Source organism: Theobroma umbraticum, unplaced genomic scaffold, assembly GCF_002168275.2.
Source record: "Theobroma umbraticum cultivar Fairchild unplaced genomic scaffold, ASM216827v3 scaffold_20.0, whole genome shotgun sequence".
Taxonomy (NCBI): domain Eukaryota; kingdom Viridiplantae; phylum Streptophyta; class Magnoliopsida; order Malvales; family Malvaceae; genus Theobroma; species Theobroma umbraticum.
The window spans coordinates 4496618-4509671 of NW_018397266.1; the positions used below are offsets into that span (position 1 = coordinate 4496618).

Genomic DNA, 13054 nt, shown 5'->3' on the forward strand with positions numbered 1-13054 from the left:
ATGTGATAATAGTCCGCTTCTGCATTCCTGGAAGTGAGGCAATGGACACATGCTCTTGATTGGCGAATGTTATGTATTCATATACCTGCAGAAACAACCAGAAAAAGATATACATAAAAAAGGATCCTTCAAAACTCCAAGAAATAATTTACTCATCTTTCTTGATCCTATTCATGCTTCACAAGTATAAGCAAAAGTGTTGTCATACTTCATCTGTTATAGCCAGGCAATCCCATTTGCCACAAGCTTCAGCAATAACTTCAAGCTCTTCTCTAGAGAAAACTTTGCCAGTTGGGTTGTGAGGACTGTACAAGTTTTAGAACATATTTTAATAAATTGTTTACCTTTTCAAGTATGTTACTAGTAAACAATTTTGCATATCATTAAGATACTAGTAAATTTGCCAAATCATATTATCTGCAAATCAAGTTTCATGCATTCAATATTTATGAATGCATTAAATGCTTCTAACTGATTATGCATAAAAACGTTAAGATCCTAAGCCAGAAGATTGCTCAAAAAATACTTAAATCCAAGTTTTACAACTTTCAAGTACTTTTTTTCACTTGAATCATAGTTTATATGTTAGTATTCTTATATAACGGACATATGAGTCTGGAATAAAGGTTTTAAGAGTGAGTTTTAAACTGTAGTCCATAGTCCATAATCCATGAAAAACAAATAAAAACTATCTGACCTGTTTAATACTATAGCCTTTGTTTTTCTTATGAAAGACTTCATCAATTTGTTAGGATCCAAGGTCCATCGAGGTGGATCAAGTGCCACATATACCTGCAATGTCCAATTTTCTTTTCAATAACAGAGTCGATAACTATCAATTCTAACAGGAAATCCTTAGCATTTACACTCAAACGTATGGCTAATATTCTTAAACCTCAGCTCTCACTAATTAATAATTAAAAGCTTACAGGAATTCCTCCAGCCATGGTTATGCATCCTTCATATGTTTCATAACAAGGGTCAAACAACACAACTTCATCTACCTGGTCTGTAACTATTTAGACAGAAAAAAGGTTATTGTTCAACTAAAATGGCATATTTGTAGACACCATAAATAAAATAAATAAATAAATAAATTAAATCAAAATTAAAAAAGGTGTCGTCAGCAGAAGAGAGACGGAGGATTTGGGTGCGCTGCTGGAGTAAGAGAGAGGGAGAAAAAGGTATCACCGGTTGGAGTTTAGAGTGTTTGGGCAGGCACCGTTGATTGAGATTCGGGTTTCTTGGGATGTTTGTTGCCGATGAGAGGAAAGGGAGAGACGCCAGTAATAGGGAGGAAAAAGAAAGGCCGCTGGCGTAGAAAGAAAGAAGAAAGGAGAGGGAAAGAAGGAATAAAATAGAAAATTAGAGAGAAGTTACGGAGGGTGCGGCTAGAGAGAGAAAGGAAAGGTGAAAATAAAGGAAAAAAAAAATTTATACCAAGGTGTAATGATTCCTAAACGACGCCGTTTTGAAGTGGTGAGGAAAGAGTAAATTTCGGCTCAAATCACTTCACTTGGAGAGACTTTGAAGCACCAAACGGTGCGTTTTGAAAGGGATTTAGTGGGTTAGTGCGGATTATTTTCTTAATACATGTAATTATATATAGGATATTTAATATCTCATACACATATATATTTATTTATAAAGTTATATCATTTAAAATAAATAATATATTAATGCATGTTTATATATAATTACATATATATATAATTTGTATACACTAACAAATTTAATATATTAAATATATTATATAATAAATTTACTATATATATCAGTTTTCTTATTTTCTTAATTTATACTAACTAATATTAGTATATATCTAATAAAGTATTATTAGTTTTTTTGAATATATTACTAGATTTTATCCACTATTTTAATAAAATTTAAAAAAATTATTACGTTATTTTTATAAACTTTTTAATTTTATAACATTAATAAATTTTGAGCAATTAGTTTATAATTTATGATTCAATAAAGTTTTCAAAATATAAAAAAAATAATAAACAAAGAAAAACATATTTATATTTTTATATTATAAATCTCAGTATGTACATATTTAATATTATTAATATATTACCTTAAAGGATTAATAAAATTTTTAAAAAATGTTAATATATTTAAAATAAAAAAATAACAATATCGATATAATTGTCAAACAAAATTCTATTAGAAAATTTTCATTGGTAATGGCTGTATTCCAACTGAAAATTTCGTTAAAAAATTTAGCAAGTTTTAAATTTTTTTTGGCCTCTAAACTTTACGACGGATTTCCAACGGATTATTGTCTGTTGAAAAATTCCGTTGGAAAGTTTGATGGGAGTAAACTTTTTTGAGGCCTTAAATTTTTCAACAGATTTTCAACGGATTATTTTTCGTTGAAAAATTCCAACAAAAATCCATTGAAAAGTTTGGCGGGAGTAATATTTTTTTTACACAAAAATAAATTTTGATGGATTTTGAAAATCTATTAGAAAAAATTAAAATAAATTTCCTTTTTGTCGGAAAAAATCAATTTTCTTGTAGTGATAGAACTAAAGTAGTAGATGTTACTCCCCTAGGTAGAGCCGCTCCACTTAAAAAATCCCTTGCTGCCTCAAGTAAGTCATCTGCAATAATATCCCAGTAGTGTTGATAGAAAAAGGAAGAAAAGCCCTCCAATCCAGCCACACTATTTTTATCAATGGAGAATAGTGCTTCTTTTACTTCTTGTATTGTTGGAGCTGCACAAAGGCAGTTAATTTATTTGTAATACAACAAGGGATTAAAGAATTGTTGAACCTGGAATTATCACAAGATTCTGCTTGCAAGAGGTGAGCAAAATATTCTACTGCTGAAGCTTGAACCAAAGCTGTATCCTCAAGGAAAGTTCCATCTTCTTTTTGGATTCGGAAGATATTATTTTTTACACCCTTTTTTCTCACTCAACAAGCCATTTTACCCCTGCCTTTTGCTGCCAGAAACATTCCTCAATGCCCAAAAGATGATTAAGCTGTGCATAAGAGCGTTGCATATGTGCTGTCGGCTCTTGTTGGAAGCATAAGCTCACTCTCCTCTGCTTTCTTTTCTGTTGCCCTTAGGTTACTAAAAATGTCTCCAAAAACATCTTTGTTCCACCATTTCAAATGTTTTTTCAACCTCAACTGTTTTTGCCAAAAAGCCATCATCCCTGTACCCTCCAGTTTTGCTCAACAAATGCTAAAACACCATGATGTTTTGTCCAGGCATTTAAGAATCTAAAAGAAGCTGGCCCTTTGAAAGGTGATATATGCTGAACAGGAAATGGTAATGGGTCAGTGGCATGATTATTGTGAGTCTTTATTATTATTAGTCTTTTTAATTTACAAATCATATAAAATTATTATTTATTATAAATTTTTAACTCTCATTCCTCTTCGTGCGTGCTTGGCTCTTTTAACAAAACTTGGCTAACTTCACTTTTTACTAAAATATCTTAAAACATTGTATCGAAGGTTTCTTTATTTTTTTTATTAGGAATACTTTGACATCGTGATTTTAATTTATTTATTTATTGGGACAATTGGAAGATTATATCTCAGTATGCAAGACTTTAGGAGGAACAAGTGTCTCATGGGAGAATTAGCCCCAGTTGGGGTTTATCACACAACAATTAAAATGAGACAACATCAACAACATGTGGTTAGCAAAGTCCAATGACCTTCTTTGACTTGAAATACCAAACATTTTAGCATTGTAAGATACTTTTTTTTTTTCCTTAGTGTTTGACAAAAGAAGATAAAAGCCAATTGTTTTGGATGATATAACTATCTCCGCTTCGGATAAAGTCATGTATATTTTTTTCCCTTAATTTTTCTGAATGTAAGCATTGTGGGGCGTATAAGGTGTATGGATACGAGAAGCCATTCCCACCACTCATTACAATCGACCAAAGCAAGCTGCCAAACCCATTCTCGCACCTGCCTTTCCACCCAAAAGAAAAATACACCAAAACCCAGAACTAAAAATGCACACTCCTCCATTCTTCTTCCTCCACCACCTACTTCCTTTTCACTTCCAATTTCCATGGCCAATAATTCACGTGAGTAATACTCTTCATATTTTCTTCTCCCAACGTTACCTCCTCTGCTTATACTTATTCTGCAAGACATGACTCCCTTTTCTTGTTTACCTTCTGCAGGAAACACCGCCTCACCCGAAGCATTTCTTTTGCGAAATCCCCACTTACATGTGCCCAAATACCGCTACAATGAAACGCAGCTACCCAAGAAAGAGAGTCTTATGTGGAGGCCTTTCCAAGTTCCAACCAGGCCTTATCGTCCAATATTGAGCTTAACAAACTCTAAACTTATGCACCCTTCAGCCAGTATCTCTTCTTTTGCAGAGGCAGAAGGTGAGAAAGAGCAAAAAGAAGGAATCCAACTTGAAACGCATGATCAAGAAGATGCAAAAACAAATGAAGATGACCTGCCTGGAATGGCTCAAGCTTTTCATATATCTTCAAGAACTGCTTCTGCTATTGCTATATTCATAGCATTTGCAGCTTTGAGTCTTCCCTTTTTTATGAAGTCTTTGGGTCAAGGAGTTAGCTTAAAGACCAAGTTTTTATCATATGCAACACTTTTATTTGGATTTTACATGGCTTGGAATATTGGAGCCAATGATGTGGCTAATGCCATGGGAACTTCAGTGGGATCAGGTGCATTGACCCTGCGTCAGGCTGTGTTGACGGCAGCGATTTTGGAGTTCTCTGGAGCATTGTTGATGGGAACTCATGTGACCAGTACAATGCAGAAAGGAATTCTTGTTGCTAACGTGTTTCAGGGGAAGAATAGTCTGCTTTTTGCTGGATTGCTCTCTTCTCTGGCAGCCGCTGGTACTTGGTTGCAGGTGCGTTGATTGAGCTTCATCTCTTGTAAATTTTCCTACTTTTGATAGAAAGATTATATGCTTTAAAATCTTTTGTTTTCTTGATTAATCTAATTCGTGTTATAAGATTCAATTAATGAAGAGCATGTTCTAGTTGTGACTTTTGTTATTTGTTGCCGAAGACATGCCAATACGACAAGATCATACGCTACTGTCTAACAATGCGAACTAATGAACCCCAATACAACCACCTTTACCGGCCTCAATGAAATAAAATTGGAAGGGAATTGATGGATCTGGCTTAGTGCTTCCTTTTACTGCCTCCCTGTGCCCACGGAAATGTACTTCATATATTTTGTGGGAAAAAATTTTAAAGAACTTTAAATTCCCACACTTGACCAATTGATGCAACCCTTAGAATCAGCACATTTGCAATTAGACTTTTTATGCTGCTACCTTAAGCTTTTCACTCTGTATGCTTAAGATCCAAAACTGAGGGACCTAAGAAATTTGATGATTACATTTTACCTATGAATTGGTTCGTTGTTAAAATATTTTGACATGCCTTTTGCAGTATCTTCCTAGTTTATTGGTTTTCAAACTTTTAATGATCCCTGCGGTTGGTATTATCAACGAAGCCATTAGATTCTTATAATCCATGTTACATTGGGTTGTTGTGTTGCGGCCAGATATCTCTAAATTGTTTTTCCTTCCCATATCCTCTAAACGGGTGCCAAGATATATAATAGTATCGAGACGGTTGGCATAACAAATTTATATTGGGTCTTGAAAGGAAATATAAAGAAGCCAAAGCAGAGTTATTATGCATTGGCATCGTAAATATTTTGTACTATTCAGTCCAGTTAATGTCAACTCACTTGTATGTATTGACAATCTTATGGAATTGCTCATTGCTCATCCTGTTGGGACAAAAAGAGATGGCTAGAACGAGTTTTAATATACGGAGGGATAATACACTGAGGAACGAAATTCGTCCCTCTCGTATGTGTTTCACTGGTCTCCCAGGTAAGTTTTGAACATCTTCGAAGCTTCTTGTGCCAATAATGTGAGACTCAAGGACAAATAGTTCGCTGCCTCCTACACTTTCTCCCATTTTCTCTTTCCTCGCAGGAATGAGTAGTAGATAGGCAAGGCTACATAGGCAGTGAAATATCACGAGGATATTTAAACTTCTCCAGAAAAACTGTTAAAGACTGATATGCTCCAAGATCAGAATGAACGACAATGCGGATAATCATCTGCTTGCCTCTTTAATAGTAGTTCCTAGAACTGCAACAAGTTCAAGTATCCTTCAGCACCTCAATTAATTATCTCTGTGGGTTTAACTTTCTGAACTTCATAGTGGACATAAAAATGAAAAAAGAAGTTTTAAGCAATCGTTTGAACTCTGGATTAAATGGAATTATGCTTGTAGCAACACTTGTCCTGGCAGGCAACCATTAACTATATGGTTTCTCTTTTGTTTAGCGCCCTGACTTTGAAACCAGTTGCTTTTGTAACATTTATAAGCTATAGTCTCCACCTTTTTTGCTCCTGTAAATCTTTCATTATGTATTACCCAGGTTGCATCATATTATGGTTGGCCAGTTTCCACCACGCACTGTATAGTAGGATCAATGGTTGGATTTGGCCTGGTTTATGGGGGAGCTGGCGCTGTTTTCTGGAGCTCATTGGCAAGGGTAACTTCATCGTGGGTTATCTCACCTATAATGGGAGCAATGGTGTCATTTCTAGTGTACAAATGCATCCGCAGGGTATGTTCTTTCTCTTTGGAATAATAACCAGCCTAGCTTCGTGTTTACATGGGGATTTTTCCTTGTCTTCTACATACAGATTTTCCCGTTTGTTGGGGAGATTTTGCCGAAAATTCTTTTCCATCGTTGAACCTTGGTTTAACTATCATTTAGACGCTTCCACTTGTTCTTACAACCTGTCTACTTTTTTCTTAGTTTGTTTACAGTGCTCACAATCCTGGGCAAGCAGCAGCTGCAGCAGCACCAATTGCTGTTTTTGTGGGTGTAACTGGAATTTCTTTTGCAGCCTTTCCATTAAGTAAGAGCTTTGCCATTGCTCTTGCCCAGGCTTTGGGCTGTGGAGCAGCTGGGGCACTCTTTGTTCACAAGATTATCAACAAACAGCTTGGCCATCTCCTGGTCAAATCCACTTCATCATCACACTCAGAGCCACAAGAGAACACTACTCAGAACAAAAATCTCGGGCTTCTCTCAGAAATCGCAGGGCCTAAAGGCACCCAGCTGGAAATAGTTTATGGGGTCTTTGGATACATGCAGGTGTTGTCAGCTTGCTTCATGTCGTTTGCCCATGGTGGAAATGATGTCTCCAACGCGATAGGCCCTCTGGCTGCTGCATTATCTATTCTTCAAGGTGGTAGTGGAAATGAGATCGTTATTCCAAATGATGTTCTGGCGTGGGGAGGATTTGGAATCGTAGCAGGGCTTATGATGTGGGGGTATAGAGTGATTGCAACAATTGGGAAGAAGATAACAGAACTCACACCTACTAGAGGATTTGCAGCCGAGTTCGCTGCAGCGTCTGTCGTTCTCTTTGCATCAAAGCTGGGACTCCCAATCTCAGCAACCCATACATTGGTGGGAGCAGTTATGGGAGTTGGCTTTGCAAGGGGACTAAATAGAGTTCGAACAGAGACCGTGAGAGAGATTGCCACGTCCTGGGCGATAACGATTCCAGTTGGTGCTTCTCTTGCGGTATTCTACACATGGATCTTAATAAAGCTTTTGTCAAATGTTTTATGATACTCATTCAACACATTTAAGTGAACAGCCCGATATATGTGATTAATTAGAATCATTCATCTTTTCCCAAATTAATTTGTGGAATGGTTATGCCTTCTTGCATTAATGATGCGATTTCCTTCAACTGGAAATCACTGAAACATTTTGGATGTGGAGAGGACAAAGACTGCAGGAGATTTTGGAGGGAATGTATATGTGTTGAACACTTTATAAAGGACTATATATTTGCAGATTGTGTTTTGCCATGTCGATTAGTTTTTAATTAATAATTTATATTTCAAGTAATAAAGTGACCACCAATTATAATATAATATAACAGCAATCATGGCCGCAACTGACAGCTGAAAGACTGATTATTCTCAATTGAAGCTTATTTATCTACTAATGACATAAGAAGAATAGTAACAGCTAGCATGCTTCATATTCTCATTACAACACGGAAGACCAAAGAAGTGCCGCAGCAAGATATTAGCTCAGCAGTATTGCTCCGGTATATCTGCCTAGCTAAGCTAGTTGTACAAGAGTTATAAAGAGGCAAAGCTTTAATATAGATAATATTCAATCTTTAATAACTAAGTCAAAAAACTGCAGCAGAGTCCAAATTGGATCTCTCAGGTTCATTAAAAAAAAAATGGGGAACTGCTATTTGCTGAAACATTCGCTATTTGAACCCTGGGAATTATCAGGCTTTTGACCACTTGCGAAAATGCTTTTTATTGCATTGTGAACGCAAACTCCTTGGCAGATAAAAGCACTAGGTGTTAGTCTGCATATCCGGTAGGAAAGACAGGCATGTCTGGAATGAGGCAAATGTTTGATTCCAGCATTTTGTTATTATAGTTGAAACATTAGCCAGGAGCCAAATCAACCAGAGTATAATAACGTAAAATTTTAAGTGCAACTTGTGACAAAATAAGGATGACTGAAAAAGCATTCAGTTTACCAGTACCAAACTGGTGCAACAGAAAATTTTCCCCAATAATCTCATCAAGCACGTAAAATTATGCCAAATCATGATATTAGAAGCAGCTGACTGATATCTAACAGAAAAATCTGTAAATAGTGGAAGAATATGACAACGGAAAATATTGAAACAGCATCTTTCTGCAAATGGTCCTCTAATACAAAAAACATGACAAGAACAACATAGAAATGAGAATTGGATGTTTTCAATTTATTTAAGTTGTTATACTAAACTTACAAACATCTCCAGAAACTGACAGGCACATTGAGCAATTCACTGCTTTGCATGATCACATACCTCAACAGGAAGAGGGAAGACCTTCACGTAGAAAAACAGTCATGGAGAAAGTTCCTGTACAGAAGTTAAACTGGGTTCCCACCCTGATTCCCACAATGATCTTGTCCTCGGGAGTGGGGGTACAAAAGGCTTCTTTACCCTTCCACCCGTTCGCAGTGAATATCTAGGTCGCCTCTCCTTTGGAACCTTAGAAGCCTTGGACGGCTTGGTAACATAGAATTCTTTTGCAGAATAAACAGATTCCTCCAAGTTTTCTCCACTTACATCCCAAGTGATCCTTGCATCTGACATTTCTTCTCTGCCTTCAGCAGCTCCTTTGACCTTAACCTTCTCCTGGTGTTTACGCTTCAGTTTTTGGGCTGTAGTGGATGGGATTATGTAATACTTTTGACCAGGCAACAGGCTATCTTCGGGCCATAAAAGGGACTCATGAGGATTATTGAAAACTTCTGGACGTGCAATACACATCCCTGGATATTTTTCCATGACATGAGATACAGGAACAGCATTTTGATAAAGTTCCTCTCGTCCACCTGCATGAACTATCCTCACAGATATGTCCCTTGATTGTAAGGACAAGTCAACAGACATGGGAGTTCCTCCTGCAGCCTTTTTGCTTCCAGAATCATGGTTGGCATGCCTGACAAACCCTAAGAATGGAGCACAGCTCTTCAGCATAGCTGGGGATAAAAAGCTACCTGATCCAGAGGTTTCATTAGATTCTGCTGCATGGGATATGGAGGACCATCTTAGTTTTAATGAAAGTATTCTTCAGCATTACCCACTCTGGATGCCATTTTGTATTTTATGGCCGGCTTCTCTTGTTTAGTATTCTCCCACAGAAAGATTGATAAAACCGAGGCATTACACAAGCACCATCGGCCTTCTCTTTTGTTCTTTTGTTCAAGAATCCCAAAGTTATCCATATAAAAGTTAAGATGACAACAATCACCAACTAGGTCTCAAAAATTTCTAGTCAATTTATTCTGTGAGCAAGCACATCCTTGTGGTAATATCATAGTCCCATAGGCCTGATAATACCTGACGCTCCAACTTCTTCTTTCTTCCACTAATCCAGTTATTATGAAGAACAAGACAACCCTGCTTCTTGCATGCCGATTTCACATTTTTTCTCTCCCATAGCTCCAAGTATGCACCATTTGGAAAAAGGTTTCTGTCTAAGAAATGAATAGTTAAATTTGTTTCAGGTTCCACACATCTATTATCACCTTTGCGAGTGGAACCCTCTTCCCCACATAATGTGTCATAGAAACTTGGTTGTTCAGATAGGCCAGAAGTTGCAGCGTGCCTCACTACTTTCTCCATGGCAGCAATAGTTGGACCATCAGCATGAGCAAAGTAAAAGCCAGAGTTCAGGCGTCTAGGTAAGTTTATAGGTCCTGCAAGGGAACAATACCAGATAAAACTGACTTTTCCATTGACAAAGGGTTGATATTATACTTTCACAGACCTTTGATGGAGATGCTAAACACAATCTGGTGTTCAATTCAAAGAAATAGATAATATTTGTTTTCCGCATAAACCAGACACTGGAAACAGAAAGAAACTTACAAATATATTTTTCCAAAAGAATAAAATGCATGAATTAGAAAAGTGCTCTAAAGTTTAACCCCTTTGAGCTAATATTTTGTTTCCTCCTGACCTAATAGCTTTCATCTATGCACACGTAGTTCATATTTCTAAACCATGGAAATGATTAGTTATTCACAGACTAGTAGTTCTCAGATAATAATCACCTGTCTGGTTGTATTCATCAGACTGAGCAGCAAGAATGGCAGGACCAAAAGAGGAAAGCAATGGCAATGGATTTCTAAACCAGTATACATCCACATCACTCAAAAGTACATTGTACCCAAGCTTCAATATCTTTAGAACCAGTCTGGATTTCACCTTGGTTACTCTCTCAAAGCATTTTGTTCCAAAGTGGCAGTCATTAAAGCTAATGTCACTTGGAGCTGATGGATCATTGAAGACAGGCAGGCCCTAGCACAAAACAGAATGCTTTATTCAGATACATGCAAGCAAAAGGCCCCGGAAAGTTTTGGGGAGAATGGTCAGAAAAGAACTCCCAGCAGATTTCAAGGGCAGTAAATCATCATCATCATTACAGAACTCAGATTTGATACTATTGCATCTCAAAATATTCTTTGGGGCATAAAAAGAACTCAGAGTGTACTGGAGAGGAAACAACCAAACAACTACCACAAAAAAAATATTTAGATCATCCTATTCAATCCCTACCCAGAAGAAAACCTAAAACAAATCCGGTAAAGAGACACTAGTTTCCAAGCATCAACTTTATTTAATCAACATAAATAATGTCATAAATTCTTATTTGATTCCAAATTTGCTTGCATGGTCTAAGTTGTGATATCAAACTAAGAATAACATGAAGAATCAGCTGAAACATGAAAATGAAAGGGAAGTAAAACTAAACAATAAATAGAAGAACAAGAGGAAATACCTGCATTATGGAGAACTGATAGGTCTCATAATCAAGAGCACAAACCAAAAAGTTAGTAATTTTGAGGCGCCTCAATCTGCAGACCCAACTCATTAACATGTCCTTGTAACTATATCCAGCAACTGTGAGCACAACTGTTCTATTCTTGTCTGCGTTTATTGCAAGGAGTGACTCTAAGGAAAAGGGGAAATTCAATGTATTTGAGGGAACTAATTGATCTTTCAGAGAGCAACCTGACATTCCATTCTGTGACTTTTTAATTTCAGCAATACAAGGCAAAGTTCTCTTTGACTTCCAGCATTTTGGGATGCTTCCTTTACATAAGCTCATCCTTTTGTTGGCATATGGATGAATGGTATCTTCTGTGGTACTAATAATAAGGAATTGAGCATCACATTTAAAAAGTTTCATCAAACCAGAATAATTAATTTTGTGAAGAGATGATGACCCATATAGTGCTGCAAGATGGGAATTGCTATCATATTCCCAACTTTCCTTTTCAGTGTCTGAAACAAAAAAGCTCTTAACTGAACAATTAGACCAGCTCCTTGAATCATCCAGAACAAAACTTGAGATGGCCCAACTGGCATCAAACACAAACCTGAATCCACTGGACAAGGCCTCGTTAATGAGCCAGTGATTGTGAACTCCCCTACTATACAGGAAAGGAGGAAGCACTCCATGATGTAAGGGCAGCTCTCCATTGTTCCATGCTATCATCATTCTTCCATCACAACAAGTCCACTGCCAGCTTGAGCCAAGTTTCTCCTGGAACTGATTAAATGGACAATGATGTTAAATGAATATTTCTCCAGTAGATCACCAACTTTGAATATGGATTCTGTACCTTCATACCTCCTGAATCCCTATCCTTTTGCCACCTTCTCTTAGCCAATATTTCCTATCTTCATCCAGATAGAATGGGAAAGTTAAAACTTTTCGCGAAGAAGCAAAAAGGAGCCAATCACGATCAAGTTCATGAGCATAATTCAATGCCAAAACAAAGTCGGGCAGGAGAATGGTTTCCGAATTGATAAAAGCATATATGTCAGATGTAAATGCCCGTGACCTTGCCACCATGGAATGAAAAAATGGAACCCCAAGAAACCTATTGAAATCGTAAATCAATGCGGATCAATTCACTGCTACAATATTACGATAACTCTAAGAAATCAATGAATAGTGGTTAAAACTTATAACATTTTTGTATTGAACTGAACTGCAGTCAATGACTAAGGATAAGAAGATTCGAATAAGGGAGTAAAATTAATTCCTTACGTGAAATCAATATCGGGTTCGACCAAAACCCTGGAACCAAAAGAAGTGGCAAAAGAAGCAACAGAAGGATGTTGGCTAAAGAGAATGACACTGATTTGAGGAGATAAAGCAAGCCATGAACGAATAGCTAGACTCTGTTTAGTCCCTAAAGAGCCTTTAAACGGAGTAGGCGCTGTGAAAATAGTGATTTTGGGAGCGTCCAGGTCGCTGAAACTTCCATGAGTGAAAATTAGATTCTTGGAGAGAGGTAACCTCTGCGTAGCATAAAGGGAGAGAGCAATTAGGAGAACCCCAGATAGCCAAACTGACCATAATCCAATCTGCAACGCCTGTATAAACAAAATGAAATATAACATACATTAAGAAGTTGATTTCAGGCAGTAAGAA

The 13054-nt window shown here is 36.9% G+C and overlaps 4 protein-coding genes across 6 annotated transcripts; 1 reads left to right on the plus strand and 3 right to left on the minus strand.

The window, feature by feature from the left end:
• Window positions 1-4: 4 nt before the first annotated feature.
• On the minus strand, window positions 5-1298 carry LOC149526754 (uncharacterized; the record flags this gene model as incomplete). The annotated part of the gene is made up of 4 exons (XM_089784735.1): window positions 930-1298; window positions 698-792; window positions 209-305; window positions 5-85 (listed from the first exon to the last, which is right to left on the minus strand). Coding segments are annotated over exons 1-4 (291 nt in total), but the record flags the coding sequence as incomplete, so codon positions are not given.
• Window positions 1299-3909: 2611 nt separating this feature from the next.
• PHT2;1 (phosphate transporter 2;1) lies at window positions 3910-7877 on the plus strand. Of its 2 annotated transcripts, XM_021437889.2 has the most exons (4): window positions 3910-4060; window positions 4160-4869; window positions 6432-6623; window positions 6819-7877. In XM_021437889.2, the coding sequence occupies exons 1-4, from the start codon at window positions 4045-4047 to the stop codon at window positions 7641-7643; spliced, it is 1743 nt and encodes a 580-aa protein (XP_021293564.1). In that variant the 5' UTR covers window positions 3910-4044; the 3' UTR covers window positions 7644-7877. The 2 variants fall into 2 exon arrangements, with proteins under 2 accessions (XP_021293564.1, XP_021293562.1); XM_021437887.2 differs by lacking the exon at window positions 3910-4060 and having other exon boundaries at window positions 4071-4869.
• Window positions 7878-8627: 750 nt separating this feature from the next.
• Window positions 8628-9598, minus strand: LOC110423566 (uncharacterized). Its single transcript, XM_021437804.2, has one exon. The coding sequence runs from the start codon at window positions 9580-9582 to the stop codon at window positions 8944-8946; it is 639 nt and encodes a 212-aa protein (XP_021293479.1). The 5' UTR covers window positions 9583-9598; the 3' UTR covers window positions 8628-8943.
• Window positions 9599-9867: 269 nt separating this feature from the next.
• Window positions 9868-13036, minus strand: LOC110423564 (Nucleotide-diphospho-sugar transferase family protein). Of its 2 annotated transcripts, XM_021437802.2 has the most exons (5): window positions 12668-13036; window positions 12245-12497; window positions 11390-12163; window positions 10662-10908; window positions 9868-10304 (listed from the first exon to the last, which is right to left on the minus strand). In XM_021437802.2, exons 1-5 carry the CDS (start codon window positions 13021-13023, stop codon window positions 9886-9888), a joined length of 2049 nt encoding a protein of 682 aa, XP_021293477.2. In that variant the 5' UTR covers window positions 13024-13036; the 3' UTR covers window positions 9868-9885. The 2 variants fall into 2 exon arrangements, with proteins under 2 accessions (XP_021293477.2, XP_021293478.1); XM_021437803.2 differs by lacking the exon at window positions 12668-13036 and having other exon boundaries at window positions 12237-12380.
• Between the last annotated feature and the right edge of the window lie 18 nt (window positions 13037-13054).

Coding starts and splice junctions, on each gene's coding strand:
- LOC110423566 (XM_021437804.2), bottom strand. CDS start 9,582: ATGCTGAAGAGCTGTGCTCCATTCTTAGGGTTTGTCAGGCATGCCAAC.
- LOC110423564 (XM_021437802.2), bottom strand. CDS start 13,023: ATGTTATATTTCATTTTGTTTATACAGGCGTTGCAGATTGGATTATGG. Junction 12,164..12,244: donor AAAGGATAGGGATTCAGGAG/GTATGAAGGTAC, acceptor CCATTTAATCAG/TTCCAGGAGAAACTTGGCTC. Junction 10,305..10,661: donor TGATGAATACAACCAGACAG/GTGATTATTATC, acceptor GTTCCCTTGCAG/GACCTATAAACTTACCTAGA.